Source organism: Odontesthes bonariensis, chromosome 2 (assembly GCF_027942865.1).
Source record: "Odontesthes bonariensis isolate fOdoBon6 chromosome 2, fOdoBon6.hap1, whole genome shotgun sequence".
In the NCBI taxonomy this organism is placed as follows: Eukaryota; Metazoa; Chordata; class Actinopteri; order Atheriniformes; family Atherinopsidae; genus Odontesthes; species Odontesthes bonariensis.
The window spans coordinates 29,623,595-29,640,079 of NC_134507.1; the positions used below are offsets into that span (position 1 = coordinate 29,623,595).

Sequence of the window (16,485 nt, forward strand, 5' to 3'; positions counted from 1 at the left end):
GTACTTCCGCTCAGCTCCCGGGCCGGTCCAGCAAAGTTACATAGCGCAGTTTTTCCAACTCAGACCCCCGAAGGGCATAGGAGACAGGCCAATCGTAATATTAAAACTCATTCCAGCCGCACAATTTTTTTCAAACTGTTATTTTAAGGTAGAAATGTTACATAGTATTGCTTTAAGTGATATTTTAGACTGGAACTACTACGGTGAGAAGACAATTCAACTTGGCAGTGTTTACAGATGACTTTGGTTCTGTTGACTCCGCCGTCTGGAAGAACTTTAAAATGAAAATGGCCGTACCCTTCTCCATGTTTGGTGGATCCGCCGATTACTTTCTTTTCCGGTTCCGCAGCAGACAGCAACAGACTTTTACAAAATAAAAGCCTGTGAGCAACAGACTTTTACAATAATAAAATAAATAATAAAACAGGGGTGGTCCGTGGTGTAGTGGGTTGAGCAGGCGCCCCATGTACAGAGGCTATAGTGCTCGCTGCAGCTGGCCCTGGTTCGAGCAGCTGGCCCCGCATCGGATGGCCCTGTGCTGCATGTCGCTCCCCCTCTTTCTGTCCCCTGCTTCCTGTCTCTCTGAACTTTCCTATCCATTAAAGGCACAAAAGCCCCCCCCAAAAAATTATTTTCAAAATTTTCTTTCAAATTTTTGAAAACATTGTTTAAAAAAAAAAAAAAACTACGTTAATGCGCGATAAAATATTTAGCGGCGTTAAATAATGAACGAGTTAACGCAATAATAACGAGTTAACTCGCCCAGCCCTAAAAAACATTAATAAAAACATGCTGCTTCAATCACTCAGTTTCAATCGATTGAAAGTGCATTTCTGTGTTTGCACGTGTTCTGTTGGCTGCAGCAAAGCGTGCCTTCGAATGAAACATGCTCGTCTGTTTTCACACGTTCAGCTCTCTGCACCATCTTCCAGTGTGGGATGTTATGTAATACCGTAGATCTAATTAACAAGCGTCCAGTAGGAACATGAGCACAGAGGGTCAGAGGCCAGAGAGGGTGTGTGTGTGTGTGTGTGTGTGTGTGTGTGTGTGTGTGTGCGCACAGAGGCGAAGGGAAGAGGATAACAGACCTCAGCATGAGGACCAGGAAAGACACTGATAAAGTGGGATGGAGCATTATCGGGCAGAGATAACGAACCTGACGTTCGTCTGCTGGTGAAAGTCGACTCAAACTGCAGCTTTTTTGCTTTTTCATCGACGTCTAACAGCGGACGCTTGTGTAATGATATCCGTCTGACTGCGGTTTACACGGGAACGCCATCTTCTCACACACATGCAGTGCGGTCGCTTTGCTTGATAACTTATCAGCACTGCGGTTTAATTTACGCTCCCTTCCTGTTTCACATACTTTCACCGACTCGCATGTTTGAATCCACGCCGCGTTCGTTCTGGCATTTTCTGCACCGTTTGTTTTAACTGAGCGCGGCCACACGGAGATAAAGACATACTTGAGAGGAGACTGACATAAGACACACTTCACCACTCGGCTCTGCGGCTGCAGCTCCAGGCTTGAACTCTGACCTGTGACGTCACAGCTCGACCTACTTTCACGTCCTCTTGGAAGAAGCCCTGATAAGGGGAAATGTTGACTCTAAGCAGCAGGATGCACATATTTTCATTTTCAAGAGACAAAAGTGTGTGAATGAGGGTTGAACATCTTTAGAAAGTTGAACTTTAGAGATTCACATGATCTGTGCCAATGGTTTAGTCCATTTCAACTCAATAATCTTTTTTTCCTCATGATGTACGGATGCAGACATTTGAGTTTGTTGTTGTTTGTAGCTGAGTTTGGACTCCACCTCCACTTCTGTCCGTTAATACTGTTAATACTGTACATTTCAGATACCTTATACATTTATTTTAGGGCTGGGCAACGATTAATTTTAAAAAGTAGTGTATAGCTTTTAGCATTTAGTTTTATTTGAAATGTGCTGCCATATGAATGAAAGTGCCATAACATTTGTTGTGCAAACACACTTTTAACATCAGCATCTTTCTGTAGTTTTTATGTAGAAGCCTCGCTCCACTGTCTGTTTCCTTGAATGACTTGCTGCTATCAGTTGTGTGTTTTGCCTTTAAGTGATATTTTAGACTGGAACTACTACGCTGAGAAGACAATTCAACTTTGCTGTGAATGCAGGACTTTTTAAAAGAAAAAATTATTTTGAAATACGTGCTTTTATGTTGAAACAAGTAAAACAGGAAGTAGCGCCGGTTAGGTCCGTGAGCTTCACACAGAGACCGAGGAGCACCTGTAACGGTGACGTTACCTGCTAGTTTATCTTTATTTTATCACTCCATGCTTCGTGGTGTTTGCTGTAACTGTGTGAATGTGATGCATTCAACAGACTTTTACAATAATAAAACCTGCGTTAATGCACGATAAAATATTTATCAGCGTTAAATAATTAACAAGTTAACGTGATAATAACGAGTTAACTCGCCCAGCCGTAATTTATTTTATATTTTTTATTCATTTTTATTCACATTTCTTATTCAATTTTAATTTTCTTTTTATTGGTATTAGGACAAGGAAGAATTTCACTGCACATTGTACTGTGTATCATTGTGTATGTAAATGTAAATGTGCTTTATTTATACAGCCCTTTACAGACAATCCTTACGGTGTACCAAAGTGTTTTACAACAGGTAATAAATAAAGAGAAGAATAAGTTAAAACAAATAAAAACAATAAAAGAACAGTGAAAGTAATAAAATATAACAAAATCAAATAAGATAAAATAAGATAAGTGTCATCATACTACTGGGTATTAAAAACAATCCTAAATATGTGACAAATAAAACTATCTTGAATCTTGAATCTCTTGTGTTTGCATGTGTGTTTCTCCAGGAAGTGGCTTTGGTAAAAAAGGCAAAGAACTGAGCACGGAGCGCGACTTCTTCATGAGGATGAAATGCACGGTGACCAACAGAGGACGCACCGTCAACCTAAAGTCAGCCAGCTGGAAGGTAGCGTCTGCACACATTCCTACACACTCGTCACTTTGAGTTGAACACGAGGCTAAAGAGCCGATTATGCATTAGGCCGATTTATCGGATTTTCATTGTGAAGCTAAAATATCCAGTCTTAGGATATAAGTCTTAGAATTTAGATTTATTTTATATTATTTGCTTATTTTTTGGTTGATTATTAGTTTTTTAGATAATTAGATTTTTGTTTCATTTTAGTTGTTTAGGATAAATTGGTTGGTAATTAATTTAATACATTTTTTTGTTTGGGAAATGGGCGTTTCTCACATAAATACATAGGTTTTAGGTAGCTCTGAACGCACTGGGGTGGTCACATGGGTTTTTTACCAGTCGTCAGTCACCCAGTCAGTCAATCAGTGGGTGAACAGGTGAGGCCATCAGGCAGAAAGTGCGGGGATCAGAGCAGGAGAAGCAGGAAGGGATCCTGTGAAGCTTGCCATGTTTGGTTTTGCCTGCAAACTTGGAATAAATCCATGATGAACTACATTTTTTGACTTTTTGGACCTTTTTGTACTGCGTAAAACACAGTGCATCAAGTGACTATTTGAGTTATGTTTATTTTCAGTTTGGTCACCTTTAAGTTAAAAGTTTTTTTTAATTTTTTTTTTATTATTTTCATAGACAAATAGTCACTACACAGTTAATGATAATTTTAACAATAAAATGTTGTGTTTTTTTTAACAATAAACAACGCAAAAATGTTCCCTCCATGACTCCCTCCAGGTGCTGCACTGCACCGGCCACCTAAAGATATACGACAGCTGCCCTTCACGGGTGATGTGTGGCTACAAAGAGCCCCCGCTCACCTGTGCTGTCCTGATGTGCGAACCAATCCCGCACCCATCCAACATCGACACGCCGTTGGACAGCAAGACCTTTCTGAGCAGACACAGCATGGACATGAAGTTCACCTACTGCGACGACAAGTAGGCAGACAACACACGCATGCAGGCATTTACTGGATGTTACAGGAAGTAAAACTGCTGTGCAGTCAGGAGGCTGAATTTATGTCGACTCTCAGCTTTAGGGCAGGGGTCCCAAACTGCTCCGTTAAAGGGCCGGTGTGGCTGGAGGTTACTGTTCCAACCCTGCAGCAGCACCACTGACTTGTTTCATTCAATCAACTGAACTGTCTGCACTGAAGAACTCTGTTCGAAACCGCATACTTCTCCTACTTCTCCCACTAACGTTTTGAGTTAGTATGCGAGTTTGAGTAAGCGAGAAATGCGTACTAGATTCACCGAAATGTTGGGTATGCATCATGAGGTTACTACTCATACTCAAACTACCCAAGATGCAACGTAACGTTACGTCGCCGATCGTCATTTCCTGTCAAAACGGCAGTTTCAAGCTAGCTGCAACGAGGGTAGGTTCACTTCCTGTTTTCAAAACAAAAGCACCAATTGTATTGTAATGGCTTTCCCTATGATAAAAGGCAACGGGTATTTTATTTTGTAAAAATAACCGGAAGTGCGTTGCTCACTGCAGCTAGCTTTAGTAGCGTCGAATCTGTGGGAACAAAATTGTAAATAGCCGGTATTTTGTCAGATTTCCAACACGTTGGGGATCTAAACGACTACTTTCTCGCCTGAAAATGTTTCAAATGTTGCTGAAGTTTACAGAGTTTAGCGCTTAAGAGAAATCAGCTTCAGGCTGGCTGATTTCGGCTCGGGCAGGAGCGAGATGCAATGTGGGTAAACGCTATGCATACTGTCTGATCGATGAGTATGCCGTATGGAAGTATGCAGTTTCGAACACAGCCAAGGTTCAGTTGATTGAATGAAACAAGTCGGCTGTGCTGCTGCAGGGTTGGAACAAAAACCTGCAGCAGCACCGGCCCTTTAACGGCTCAGTTTGAGACCCCTGCTTTAGAGCATTAAAGTGTCTCAAAACTCACAAAACTGCCCGAAACGGCTCATTTGTAGGTCAGAATTAAACATTTTAATCATGCTGCCAAAAAACTGGCACTTAACATCTTACTGTGTCGTAAAAATGGAGACAATTTACCAACTTTTCTGGAATATAGTGAGCTGATAAAAGCCCACATTTTCAGTTTCTGTCCCTTGGATTTCATGAAAAAGAGGAATTACGAGTTCCTGAGTTCTCCGTCAAACAACTGACCGAAGGTAAACGATCTTAATGCAAGAACAATTAACAGGATGTAAATCAAAGATTACAGCCCCTTAAGAAAAGAAACAGTTCTCTTTTTACTGATATCTTCACTTTTTAAGATATTATATTGATTGAGAAATGCCAATTATTTAGGAAAATCTTTTATTTCACAGAAAAGAATCACTTTAAATGGCACGGAGCCAGAAAACCAGTTGGCAAAAGAACCTGAACAGAGTCAGGTGGAGCTGAAATAAAGCGTGGAATCCTTCCAGTTAAAACACGACCATTAAAGCACCAAGAATGCAGATTGTGTTGACTGATCAGCTTGACTTGGCAGGGACCTCAGCATGAACCCCTCAGCCAGAGATTAATACTTTAATGGGATGCTGTCACGATATTGTCGGTGCGCGCCAAGTCTTACAGCTCACAGAAAAATGTGTCGACTCTGTATAAATCCACGCCGGATAACTCGTCATCCATCATGGTTCCTTTCCAGGTCACCTGTTTGTTGCACATGTGAAATGTTTTGTCCGTCAGACGCGCAGCAGCCGTCCTGAGGCCAGAGATCTGGTCAGTTTGCACTCGGATGTTTCTTTCCCACCGGCGCACCGAGTTGACAAACTCTCCCAGCGGACTTACACGAGCACATGTGTAATTTTATCAAGCTGCTCCTGCTGGACAAAGGTTTCTTATGCAGGAAAAGTGCAAACAAGGACCCGCTTTCATTTTCTGGCCTTTTTTTAGTGCAGTTTAATAGTTTAATTACGCTAATGAGTTTGCTGTAGGTGGGTCACCATGCTGCGCCGGGCAGGGACCTGGAGTCGTTGGAAAAGGGACAGAAAGCTTCTTTAGCTGGTTTCTGGCAGTGTGAGAGGCTGCAGAAGGAAGCAAAGTAAGAGAGGGAGCGGGGAAATGGAAGCCAGCTTCCAACAAGTGACAACAAGTCCACACAACTCCAATCCAATCCAATTTTATTTATAAAGCACTTTACAACAGCCTCAGTTGACCAAAGTGCTGTACAGAAAAATAAAAACAAAAAATTGAATAAATAAATAAAAATAATAATAAATTAAAAGACTTACCACAACTATATAATTTAAAACAATAATAATACTAAAATAAATAACAATTAAAAAAAAATAATAAAAATGATAAAAATAAAATAATAAAAAATACAAAACTCATAGAATATATACCCTGAATGTAACAGTTTCCTGGATAAAATACTAGGGCTGGGCGAGTTAACTCTTTATTATCGCGTTAACTTGTTAATTATTTAACGCCGATAAATTTTTTATCGCGCATTAACGCAGGTTTTATTATTTATTTTATTATTGTAAAAGTCTGTTGCTCACAGGCTTTTATTCTATAAAAGTCTGTTGCTGTCTGTTGCTGTCTGCTGCGGAACCGGAAAAGAAAGTAATCGGCGGATCCACCAAACATGGAGAAGGGTACGGAACTTTTACTCGGCCATTTTCATTTTAAAGTTCTTCCAGACGGCGGAGTCGACAGAACCAAAGTCATCTGCAAACACTGCCAAGTTGAATTGTCTTCTCAGCGTAGTAGTTCCAGTCTAAAATATCACTTAAAGGCAAAACACACAACTGATAGCAGCAAGTCATTCAAGGAAACAGACAGTGGAGCGAGGCTTCTACATAAAAACTACAGAAAGATGCTGATGTTAAAAGTGTGTTTGCACAACAAATGTTATGGCACTTTCATTCATATGGCAGCACATTTAAAATAAAACTAAATGCTAAAAGCTATACATTCCTTTTGGATTCATTTTTGGATTTTGCGTACAAATGCGATTAATCGTGCTTAATCAGGGAAATCATGTGATTAATTAGATTAAAAAGTTTAATCGTTGCCCAGCCCTATAAAATCCAAATAAATATGTAAACTCTAAGTTTCCACCATGTAAACTACATGTTACTGTAATGGGTCACCATCATAAGCGTGCACCAGTGTTACGTCCTGTTCAGGAAATGTTGTGTTAGTGACAGCATAACAACATAAATACGTAGATAAAAATTGTGATTTAATTTAAACAGATTTATCAGAATCAGGGCCATTCTGTCCACTTGTGTTCTTTAACTCGGCGGTTGGGGAGAAATCCCAGGATGGGTGTCAGTGCTGGTTAATGCTGCTCCGTGGATTCCCTTTCATGTTCTCATTTCTGAGGAAGGATTTAAAGGAACAGTCCGAGTGCTGCTGCTGTCCTGATGAGGGAAGGTTTTATTTGGGTTTTAAGATGCATGGACGCTGCTTTATCAGGACAGATGCTTTGAGAGCAGTGGAACAGCTGGAGGCCATTTTAGATGTGCCCATGTTGGGATGTGATTCAGTTTTCTGTCTTCTTCACACATTTCATCTTTCATCCTTCCTGTTCCTACGATCACAGCTTCTTCTTCTTCTTCTTTTACCAGCTTTGTTCTCTCTGAAGATGCAGCTCTCTGTAAACTCTACTCGCTCCTTCCCTCCTTCCTTCCCTCTCTCCTCACTCACTGCTTCCCTCACTCATTCCTTCCCTCCCTCCCTCCTTCCTTCCCTTCCTTCCGCCCTTCACTCCTCTCCTCACTCCTTCCCTCCTTCCTTCCCTCCTCCCCTCCTTCCTTCCTTCCTTCCCACCTTCCCTCTCTCCTTCCCTCCTCCCCTCCTTCCCTCCTTCGCTCTCTCCTCTCCTCACTCACTCCTTCCTTCCCTCTCTCCCTCCTTCCTCCCATCACTCCTTCCTTCCTTCCTTCCCTCATTCCTCCCCTCCTTCCTTCCCTCTCTCCTTCCCTCATTCCTTCCCTTGTTCCTTCCCTCACTCACTCCCTCCTTCCTTCCTTCACTCCCTCCTTCCTTCCTTCCTTCATTCCTCCCCTCTCTCCTTCCCTCATTCCTTCCCTTGTTCCTTCCCTCATTCACTCCCTCCTTCATTCCTTCTCTCCTTCCTTCCTTCCTTCCTTCCTTCCTTCCTTCCTTCCTCCTTCCTTCCTTCCATCCTTCCCCCCACCCTCTGCCACTGTGAGGGCGACACTCTGCACCACTACCTTCCTTCCTTCCTTCCCTCCTTCCCTCTCTCTTTCCCTCCTTCCTCCCTCCCTCTCTCCTTCCCTCCCTCCTTCCTCCCCTCCTTCCTGTGAGGGCGACGCTCTGCACCACTACACACCCTCTCGGCTCTTTCTCCCACCCGGTCCACCACATGAACCATCATGCTCACGTTGTAAATCTTTATTTAACTCAGCCTTGACGAACAGATTCATCTTCACATGTCCTCGTACATCCTGCAGGAATCCGGAGAATCTGAGCTGCCTGCTTGTGTAATGGAGCCTGAGTGATGGATGATGGCTGGGAACTCGCAGCCCTTCATATTCGTGTGCAACGTGGAATCAATCACAGTTAATAATAGTTCAACTCTGGGCTAAAAAAACCCAGAATTAAATGTATTTATTTATTTTAGGTTGGAATTATTCACCAAACATTCAGATGTCTTTTACTGACAAATAAGGACGAAAAGCAACATTTGAACATTTCAACAACAACAAAGTGAGAAAAGTCCTGATTTAGTCTTTCAAAGTGAAACTGAACAAAATCAGATGAATTCAGCACGAGTTGCTCAGGTTTAGAGCAAAAGTGAATCCTGTTCCTGTTTGTCTACAAACCAAAACTGGTGAACAAGCAGTCTAATTCAGTGAATGCAGGACAGGTTCAGTAACTGTCTCCATGCCAGAGACGGATTATGGTGCCAGTTAGCTCTCACTCATGTGTTCAGTACCAATAAATCTTTGTTTTTTTCTCTTTAATCTTTTCTGATTTGGGGATATTTGTCAGCAGGGGGGCTTATCTGAGAACGCGTATTACATCATCAGTCTCAAAAGCGCCGTTGCTTCATCCTGCTTATTCTGTTATTAGCAGTTATTGTAAGAATTCCCCCCTAAAGTACAGTTTGAATTTCACTTCAGCTCCCAGTTCTGCTGTTTAACTTCAGCCTTGGTTCGGGGGTTGAAGGTTTGGGTCGGGTTCTTGTGTCCTGTGAGCCGATCTCGATGATTTACACCATAAAAGCACATCTGTATTTAAGTTCTGCACTCCAAACAGATGAATGCATGCTGACAGAGAGCCTGGGGGAAATGAAAGAAAAGGGGATTCCTTTGATGAACAAGGTGAACTCGTGATGACGGACAGAAAGAGATTATCTGTTCCCAGAAGCTCAGGCAGTCAGCACAGAGGGATGTGAACCACTCTTATTTTTGGAGGCACCGTCCACCTTTCTGTGTGGTTTTCAAATCACGTGTGATGGTGCAGGATGGGATGCAGGATCTGTCTCTGAGGCATAGCGTGAGTTACATAAAAGGTCAGATTAATAACCTCAGTTAAATGTGTGTCGCAGGGTGACGGAGTTGATGGGCTATGCTCCGGAGGATCTGCTGGGCCGCTCGGTCTACGACTTCTATCACGCCCTGGACTCTGACAGCGTCACCAAGAGCCACCACAACCGTAAGTCCCATCACAAACTCACAAGCTCACGGGCTGAACAGGGGCCTGAATCCCAGCTGAGGGATGTGCTGCAGAGCGCTGACCACAAGCTGCTCCTGAGCACTGCTTCCTTTTCTTCTGTTGAGACTAAACCTCCTTTTTTGGATGAAGAATCATCAAAACTACAAACCCCAGCTCCATAAAAGCAACAAAACCCTAAAACTGTCAGATTTAAATAGTTTGAACCTTCACAGACCATCTTAACTGAATAACAAAACAGAAGCAGACGTCATTCATGATGTTCTGATGGAGTTTGGCACAAAGCGGTGAGCCACAACCAGCCTGGCAGGGAAAGACCAATCCTTTTCTTACCCCATCCTGACGCCCTCACCCGTCATTAATCTGAGGGTTGGACAATCTTCCAGGATGCTCTTACTTTTATATATTCTATAAACTTTTGAGTGTGCTACTACATCAGTTCTACATTTACAGTTTAAAGCAGGGGTCTCCAACTGCTCCGTGAAAGGGCCGGTGTGGCTGCAGGTTTCTGTTCCAACCAGCTGACTGCTTTCATTCAGTCAGCTGAACCGTCTGCACTGAAGGGCTCAACCAGTTCAGCTGATGGAATGAAACCAGTTCAGCTGATGGAATGAAACCAGTTCAGCTGATGGAATGAAACCAGTTCAGCTGATGGAATGAAACCAGTTCAGCTGATGGAATGAAACCAGTTCAGCTGTTTTCCCAACGTCTCTGGAAAGAAAAGAGAGACGGAGTCAACCATATAATTCCTTTCCCGATTCCTTCCCTCGTTCCTTCCTTCCTTCCCTCACTCCTTCTCTCCTTCCCTCCTTCCTTCCTTCTCTCCTTCCTTCCCTCACTCACTCCTTCCCCTCGTTCCTTCCCTCTCTCCTTCCCTTCCTTCCCTTCCTCGTTCCTTCCCCTCTCATTCGTTCCTTCTCTCGCTCCTTCCTTCCCTCGTTACTTCCCTCGCTCCTTCCTTCCCTCACTACTTCCCTCGCACCTTCCCTCACTCTCTCCTTCTCTCCTTCCTTCTCTTTTTCTCCTTCCCTCACTCCTTCCCTCCTTCCTTCCCTCATTCCTTCCTTCCCTCGCTCCTTCCCTCACTCTTTCCTTCTCTCCTTCCCTCTCTTTTTCTCCTTCCCTCACTCCTTCCCTCCTTCCTTCCCTCATTCCTTCCTTCCCTCGCTCCTTCCCTCACTCTTTCCCTCCTTCCTTCGCTCGCTCCTTCCCTCGCTCCTTCCTTCCTTCCTTCCCTCGCTCCTTCCCTCACTCTTTCCCTCCTTCCTTCCCTCGCTCCTTCCTTCCTTCCTTCCCTCCCTCCTTCCTTCCTTTGGTCCTTCCCTCTCTCCTTCCCTCACTCTTTCCCTCCTTCCTTCCCTCCCTCCTTCTTTCCTTCGGTCCTTCCCTCTCTCCTTCCCTCACTCTTTCCCTCCTTCCTTCCCTCGCTCCTTCCTTCCTTCCTTCCCTCCCTCCTTCCTTCCTTTGGTCCTTCCCTCTCTCCTTCCCTCACTCTTTCCCTCCTTCCTTCCCTCCCTCCTTCTTTCCTTCGGTCCTTCCCTCTCTCCTTCCCTCACTCCTTCCTTCCTTCCTTCCCTCGCTCCTTCCCTCACTCTTTCCCTCCTTCCTTCCTTCCTTCCTTCCCTCGCTCCTTCCTTCCTTCCTTCGGTCCTTCCCTCTCTCCTTCCCTCACTCACTCCTTCCCTCCTTCCTTCCGTGTCTTCCCTTCTACTTCCATAAATCCAGAAACAATGGCTTCTAAGTGTTGTTTGATGAGATAAATTTAAAACACAAGAAGATACTAATTGCCTCAGAAGCACAGCCATATCAGAGCTTCAGCAGAAAGCAACTAATTCAGAAAGCTGCTTTATCTAAAGTGTGCAGTTGGAACAGAATGTCTCTTTTATTTTCACAGATATGTGGACATCCCTGCAGCTCCGTTTCCCTTTCTGTTAGTTTCTGTTTGTGTTTGAGAGCAGAGGAGGGTATTAAGCTGTCTTTTATCAAATTAAGTGAAGCCACGGCCGGTCTGATGAGGTTTGCACACATCTGGTGCCGCAAACACGGTGGACAAGGGGAGCAGGTGGCTTCTGTTCCAATCTAATGACACTGTTTGTGTGCCTGTGTGCAGACAGAGCTCTGACGAGTCATGGCTATTCTCTGCATTGTTGGATGCTCTGAGCAGCAGTGGCAGCAGCTCATGTAAAGAGCATCAAGTCTGTGGTCCTGTGGATAAAAAAAAGGAAAATCTAACCCTTATATTGGTGCCAAAACAATTCCACACATTCAAAAAGTTGCAGAAATCTTTTATTTTACATAACAATTAGGGCTGGGCGAGTTAACTCGTTATTATCGCGTTAACCCGCTAATTATTTAACGCCGATAAATATTTTATCGCACATTAACGCAGGTTTTATTATTGTAAAAGTCTGTTAAATTAAAAAAAATTAAAAACTTTTTTTTGGGGCTTTTGTGCCTTTAATGGATAGGAAAGTTCAGAGAGACAGGAAACAGGGGGCAGAGAGAGGGGGAACAACACGCAGCACAGGGCCATCTGATGTGGGACTCGAACCGGGGCCAGCTGCAGCGAGGACTATAGCCTCTGTACATGGGGCGCCTGCTCAACCCACTACGCCACAAACTACCCCTTTTTTATTATTTATTTTATTATTGTAAAAGTCTGTTGCTCACAGGCTTTTATTTTGTAAAAGTCTGTTGCTGTCTGCTGCGGAACCGGAAAAGAAAGTAATCTGCAGATCCACCAAACATGGAGAAGGGTACGGAACGTTTACTCGGTTTTATTTATATAGCGCCAAATACAACAAATGTCATCTCAAGGCACTTAAATAATAAAGTCCAATTCAAGCCAATTGGAATTCAATTAATTGAAATCATAATTATTTATAAAATAATCCAATTCATTCATATAGAGCCAATTCAAAAACAATTTCCTAGCTAAGGAAACCAACAGATTGCACCGTTTTAAGTAGGGCTGGGCCAGTTAACTCGTTATTATGTAACACAGATAAATATTTTATCGCGCATTAACGCAGGTTTTATTATTTATTTTATTATTGTTAAGTCGGATTAGTGTTAAAGTCTGTTGCTCACAGGCTATTATTTTGTAAAAGTCTGTTGCTGTCTGCTGTGGAACCGGAAAAGAAAGTAATCGGTGGATCCACCAAACATGGAGAAGGGTACGGAACTTTTACTCGGCCATTTTCATTTTAAAGTTCTTCCAGAGGGCAGAGTCCACAGAACCAAAGTCATCTGTAAACACTGCCAAGTTGAATTGTCTTCTCACCGTAGTAGTTCCAGTCTAAAATATCATAAAATATATAAGGCAAAACACACAACTGATAGCAGCAAGTCATTCAAGGAAACAGACAGTGGAGCGAGGCTTCTACATAAAAACTACAGAAAGATGCTGTTAAAAGTGTGTTTGCACAACAAATGTTATGGCACTTTCATTCATATGGCAGCACATTTAAAATAAAACTAAATAATAAAAGCTATACACTACTTTTGAATTTAATCGCGATTTAATCAGGGAAATCATGCGATTAATTAGATTAAACATTCTAATCGTTGCCCAGCCCTAATAATAAGCCTTCCCTAAAGAACACACCTTTCTACTCACAGGAGTGGAAATCACAAACCAAACAGGAGTTGAGTTTTTCTCGCCGCAGAGTGCCACATTTTTAGGATTTTTGGGCTACCGACAGGATTCTGTCAGCACATACTGATGCTGTGATACAATGTTGAGAAGTTTCAGACCTGAAAAAAGAAGTTTTCATGGTCCTGGACCAGTTTAAATTAGTGTGAAAGGGGGGGGGGGCGCTTTAGTGCACTAAATCATCTGCGCAGTTTGGTCTGAACTGGCTGAAATTTGTGGAGATAAAGGGCTCTCTATCCCAGTGTCTCATGCACATGCACATGCACACGCACACACACATGCACATGCACGAGCCGCTCTCACGGCCAGCGTGACCAGCCTGTTGATCAGCAAATGCTAACTGTGTTCTGTGCTACATGTAACGTTGCCCCAAAGCTCTCTCACACACACACACACACACACACACATACTTGCACACACACATGCACACACACAGTGTCAGTGGCCTAATGTACGCTTTCTGACCTGTCCTGCTCGTTTCCCACGCCAGCGCTGAACTCTGGACCGCAGCCAGCACATCTCCTTTTCAGCTCAAAGTCAAACATCCAGCTTCGTCCTGCCAACAAATATTTGATTATATCGAAGCTTTATGTAAAACAAATACGTAAGATGTTTAATAACTGAAATACAGAACTGTTAATCTGTAAATAATGGGATGTTATTGCCAGAAAAACAGGAAGTAGGTGCAGCGATTTATTAAAAAAAAAAAACAGAGTTAGTTCAGATCTGAGCAGCTTTAAGGTGAATATGTGCTCTGAGCTCCTTTCTCCTCCAACACAGCCTGAACCCTCTCAGACGAGCTTTCTGTCCTTTCTTTAAGGAGTCTTCAGGAACAGTTCTCCAGGCTTCTTGAAGGACATCCCAAAGCTCTTCTTTGGATGTGGGCTGCCTTTTGTTGCGTTCTCTGCCAACATGATCCCACACTGCTTCAGTAATGTTGAGCTCCGGGCTCTGGGGAGGATTCCTCCCTCCATCAGACCTGCTGCCACTGATTTTCAGCCCACTTCTTGTGTCCTTTGGCACAGCTCAGCCTTTTCTCCCTGTTTCCCTTCCTTAAGAACGGCTTCTTGACAGCCACCCTTCCATGGAGCCCATTTCTGATGAGGCTTGGGCCAACAACAGATGGATCAGCTGAAGGTCCAGATGCATCTCTCAGCTCCTGTGTCAGGTCTTTGCTGGATTTTTTCCTCTTTCTTAAGGACATCACTTTCAGATCCTGTTCATCTGCTGTAGATAGTTCTTTAGGCCTGACACTTCTTCTTTTGTCCTCCACTCGTCCAGTTTCCTCAAATGTTTTAAGGACACACTGCACACCATGCTGAGATATGCCAAGTTCTCAGCTAACAGCTCTTTGGGAATCACTTTGTTGCTGCAGAAATCCTGTTTTCTGTCTGTCAGACTGTGTTATCTTTGCTGTTTTTCACAGATGCAGCTAAAGAAATGGGAACAAATGATGTGTCTCTGTGACAGGCTGCTGGGAACAAAGTGCCTAAACATACCATTTAAATTGGGCTCTTAGTGAAATGCCTTTTTTTGTGTTTGAAGCATTCATGGGTCCGAGTTAAGTGGCTTAACAAAGAAAGAACACACTCCTCTGAAAAAGGTCAGGTACAAGGGCTGGACTGAAAATGAGTGAAAAAGCAGAAAACGTCCAAAGAAAAACTTTGAAAGACCTTCAGGAATCTGGAGAACTGTCTGGCTGCTTGGAAGCAAAACATAAAGAAATGAGGGATGGACCAACACTTTTGTGCAGGGACTGTAAATGTAAATGTATTTTATTTATACAGTCCCTTACAGACAATCCTTACGGTGTACCAAAGTGCTTTACAGCAGGTAATAATTAAAGAGAAAAACAAATAAAAACAATAAAAGAACAGTGAAAGCAATAAAATACAACAAAATCAAATAAGATAAAAGTGTCATCATACTACTGGGTATTAAAAGCCATCCTAAATAAGTAGGTTTTTAGCCTAGATTTGAAAAAAAGTAAAAAGGGAAGTAACTCAAAACAATCCTTTTTTATTAAAGGGTTTTAAGTGTGCTATCCAAACCATGAAACAGGTGGAATGCATCTTACTTAATCTAAAGGTCTTTTGGGGTAGCAGCTGTGCTTCCAACATGAACCCAAACTGACTGAAAGTAGCTTCGGTTAGGCAGCACACTCATTGCTCTGTGGTCCCTTCTGTCTCTCTGCAGTGTGCACCAAGGGCCAGGCGGTGAGTGGTCAGTACCGCATGCTGGCCAAGAGCGGAGGCTACGTCTGGGTGGAGACCCAGGGAACCGTCATCTATAACAGCCGGAACTCTCAGCCGCAGTGCATCGTGTGCATCAACTCCGTCCTCAGGTGAGCAAAGTCCAGGCCAAAGAATGTACCCGAGCTGGTGGAAATTCCAGAAAAATGAGCCTGTCCCATCAAAACATTTGTTTTAACAAGTGTTGTGGCTCTTTATCCAACTCACTGTGACCTCATTAATCCTGCAGCGACATCGAGGAAAATGCCAAAATCTTTTCCCTGGAGCAAACTGAGTCCCTGTTCAAGCCGCAGCACATGAGCGGCTTCTTCAGCACGGGTGGAGTGAGCGCGAGTCCCGAGCAGGAAGACGGCCTCTTCGCCACGCTGAAGGAGGAGCCAGAGGACCTCGCTCAGCTGGCTCCGACTCCTGGAGACGCCGTCGTTTCCCTGGACTTTGGTTAGTACTACAGATGCTGCCTTTATCAGGGTTTGATAGGAGGAAAAATCACATGTCACATGTGGAGTTCCCCAAGGTTCCATTCTGGGACCTCTTCTGTTTAAATTCTACATGCTCCCACTGGCACAGATTGTAAAAAAACAACAAAATAAACTACCATAGCTATGCAGATGACACGCAGATATACATTACAATGTCACCAGGATACCGAGGCCCTGTACAGGCTCTTAGTAAATGCATTGAGGAGATTAATGACTGGATGTGCCACAACTTTCTCATATACATCAGTGACCTCCTGACCCAGTATGAACCTTCCAGACCCCTCAGGTCATCTGGATCCGGTCTTCTATCAGTTCCCAGAGTCAGAACCAGACATGGAGGAGCTGCATTCAGCTTCTATGCTCCACATGTCTGGAACAAACTCCCAGAAAGCCTCAGATCAGCTGAAACACTCATTGTATTTAAGTCCAGGCTGAAGACGCACCTATTTTCAGCTGCATTTGAATAGAGCTCCAA

At 43.4% G+C, this 16,485-nt stretch overlaps 1 protein-coding gene across 1 annotated transcript in view; it reads left to right on the forward strand.

Annotated features, from left to right (window-relative positions):
• Positions 1–16,485, forward strand: part of LOC142397585 (endothelial PAS domain-containing protein 1-like) — a 70,397-nt gene that overhangs the window by 40,462 nt on the left and 13,450 nt on the right. The window contains exons 5-9 of the mRNA XM_075481058.1: positions 2,870–2,988; positions 3,733–3,935; positions 9,500–9,606; positions 15,476–15,623; positions 15,761–15,969. Coding sequence (XP_075337173.1) covers positions 2,870–2,988; positions 3,733–3,935; positions 9,500–9,606; positions 15,476–15,623; positions 15,761–15,969 — 786 coding nt within the window. The remainder of the gene's footprint in view (positions 1–2,869; positions 2,989–3,732; positions 3,936–9,499; positions 9,607–15,475; positions 15,624–15,760; positions 15,970–16,485) is intronic.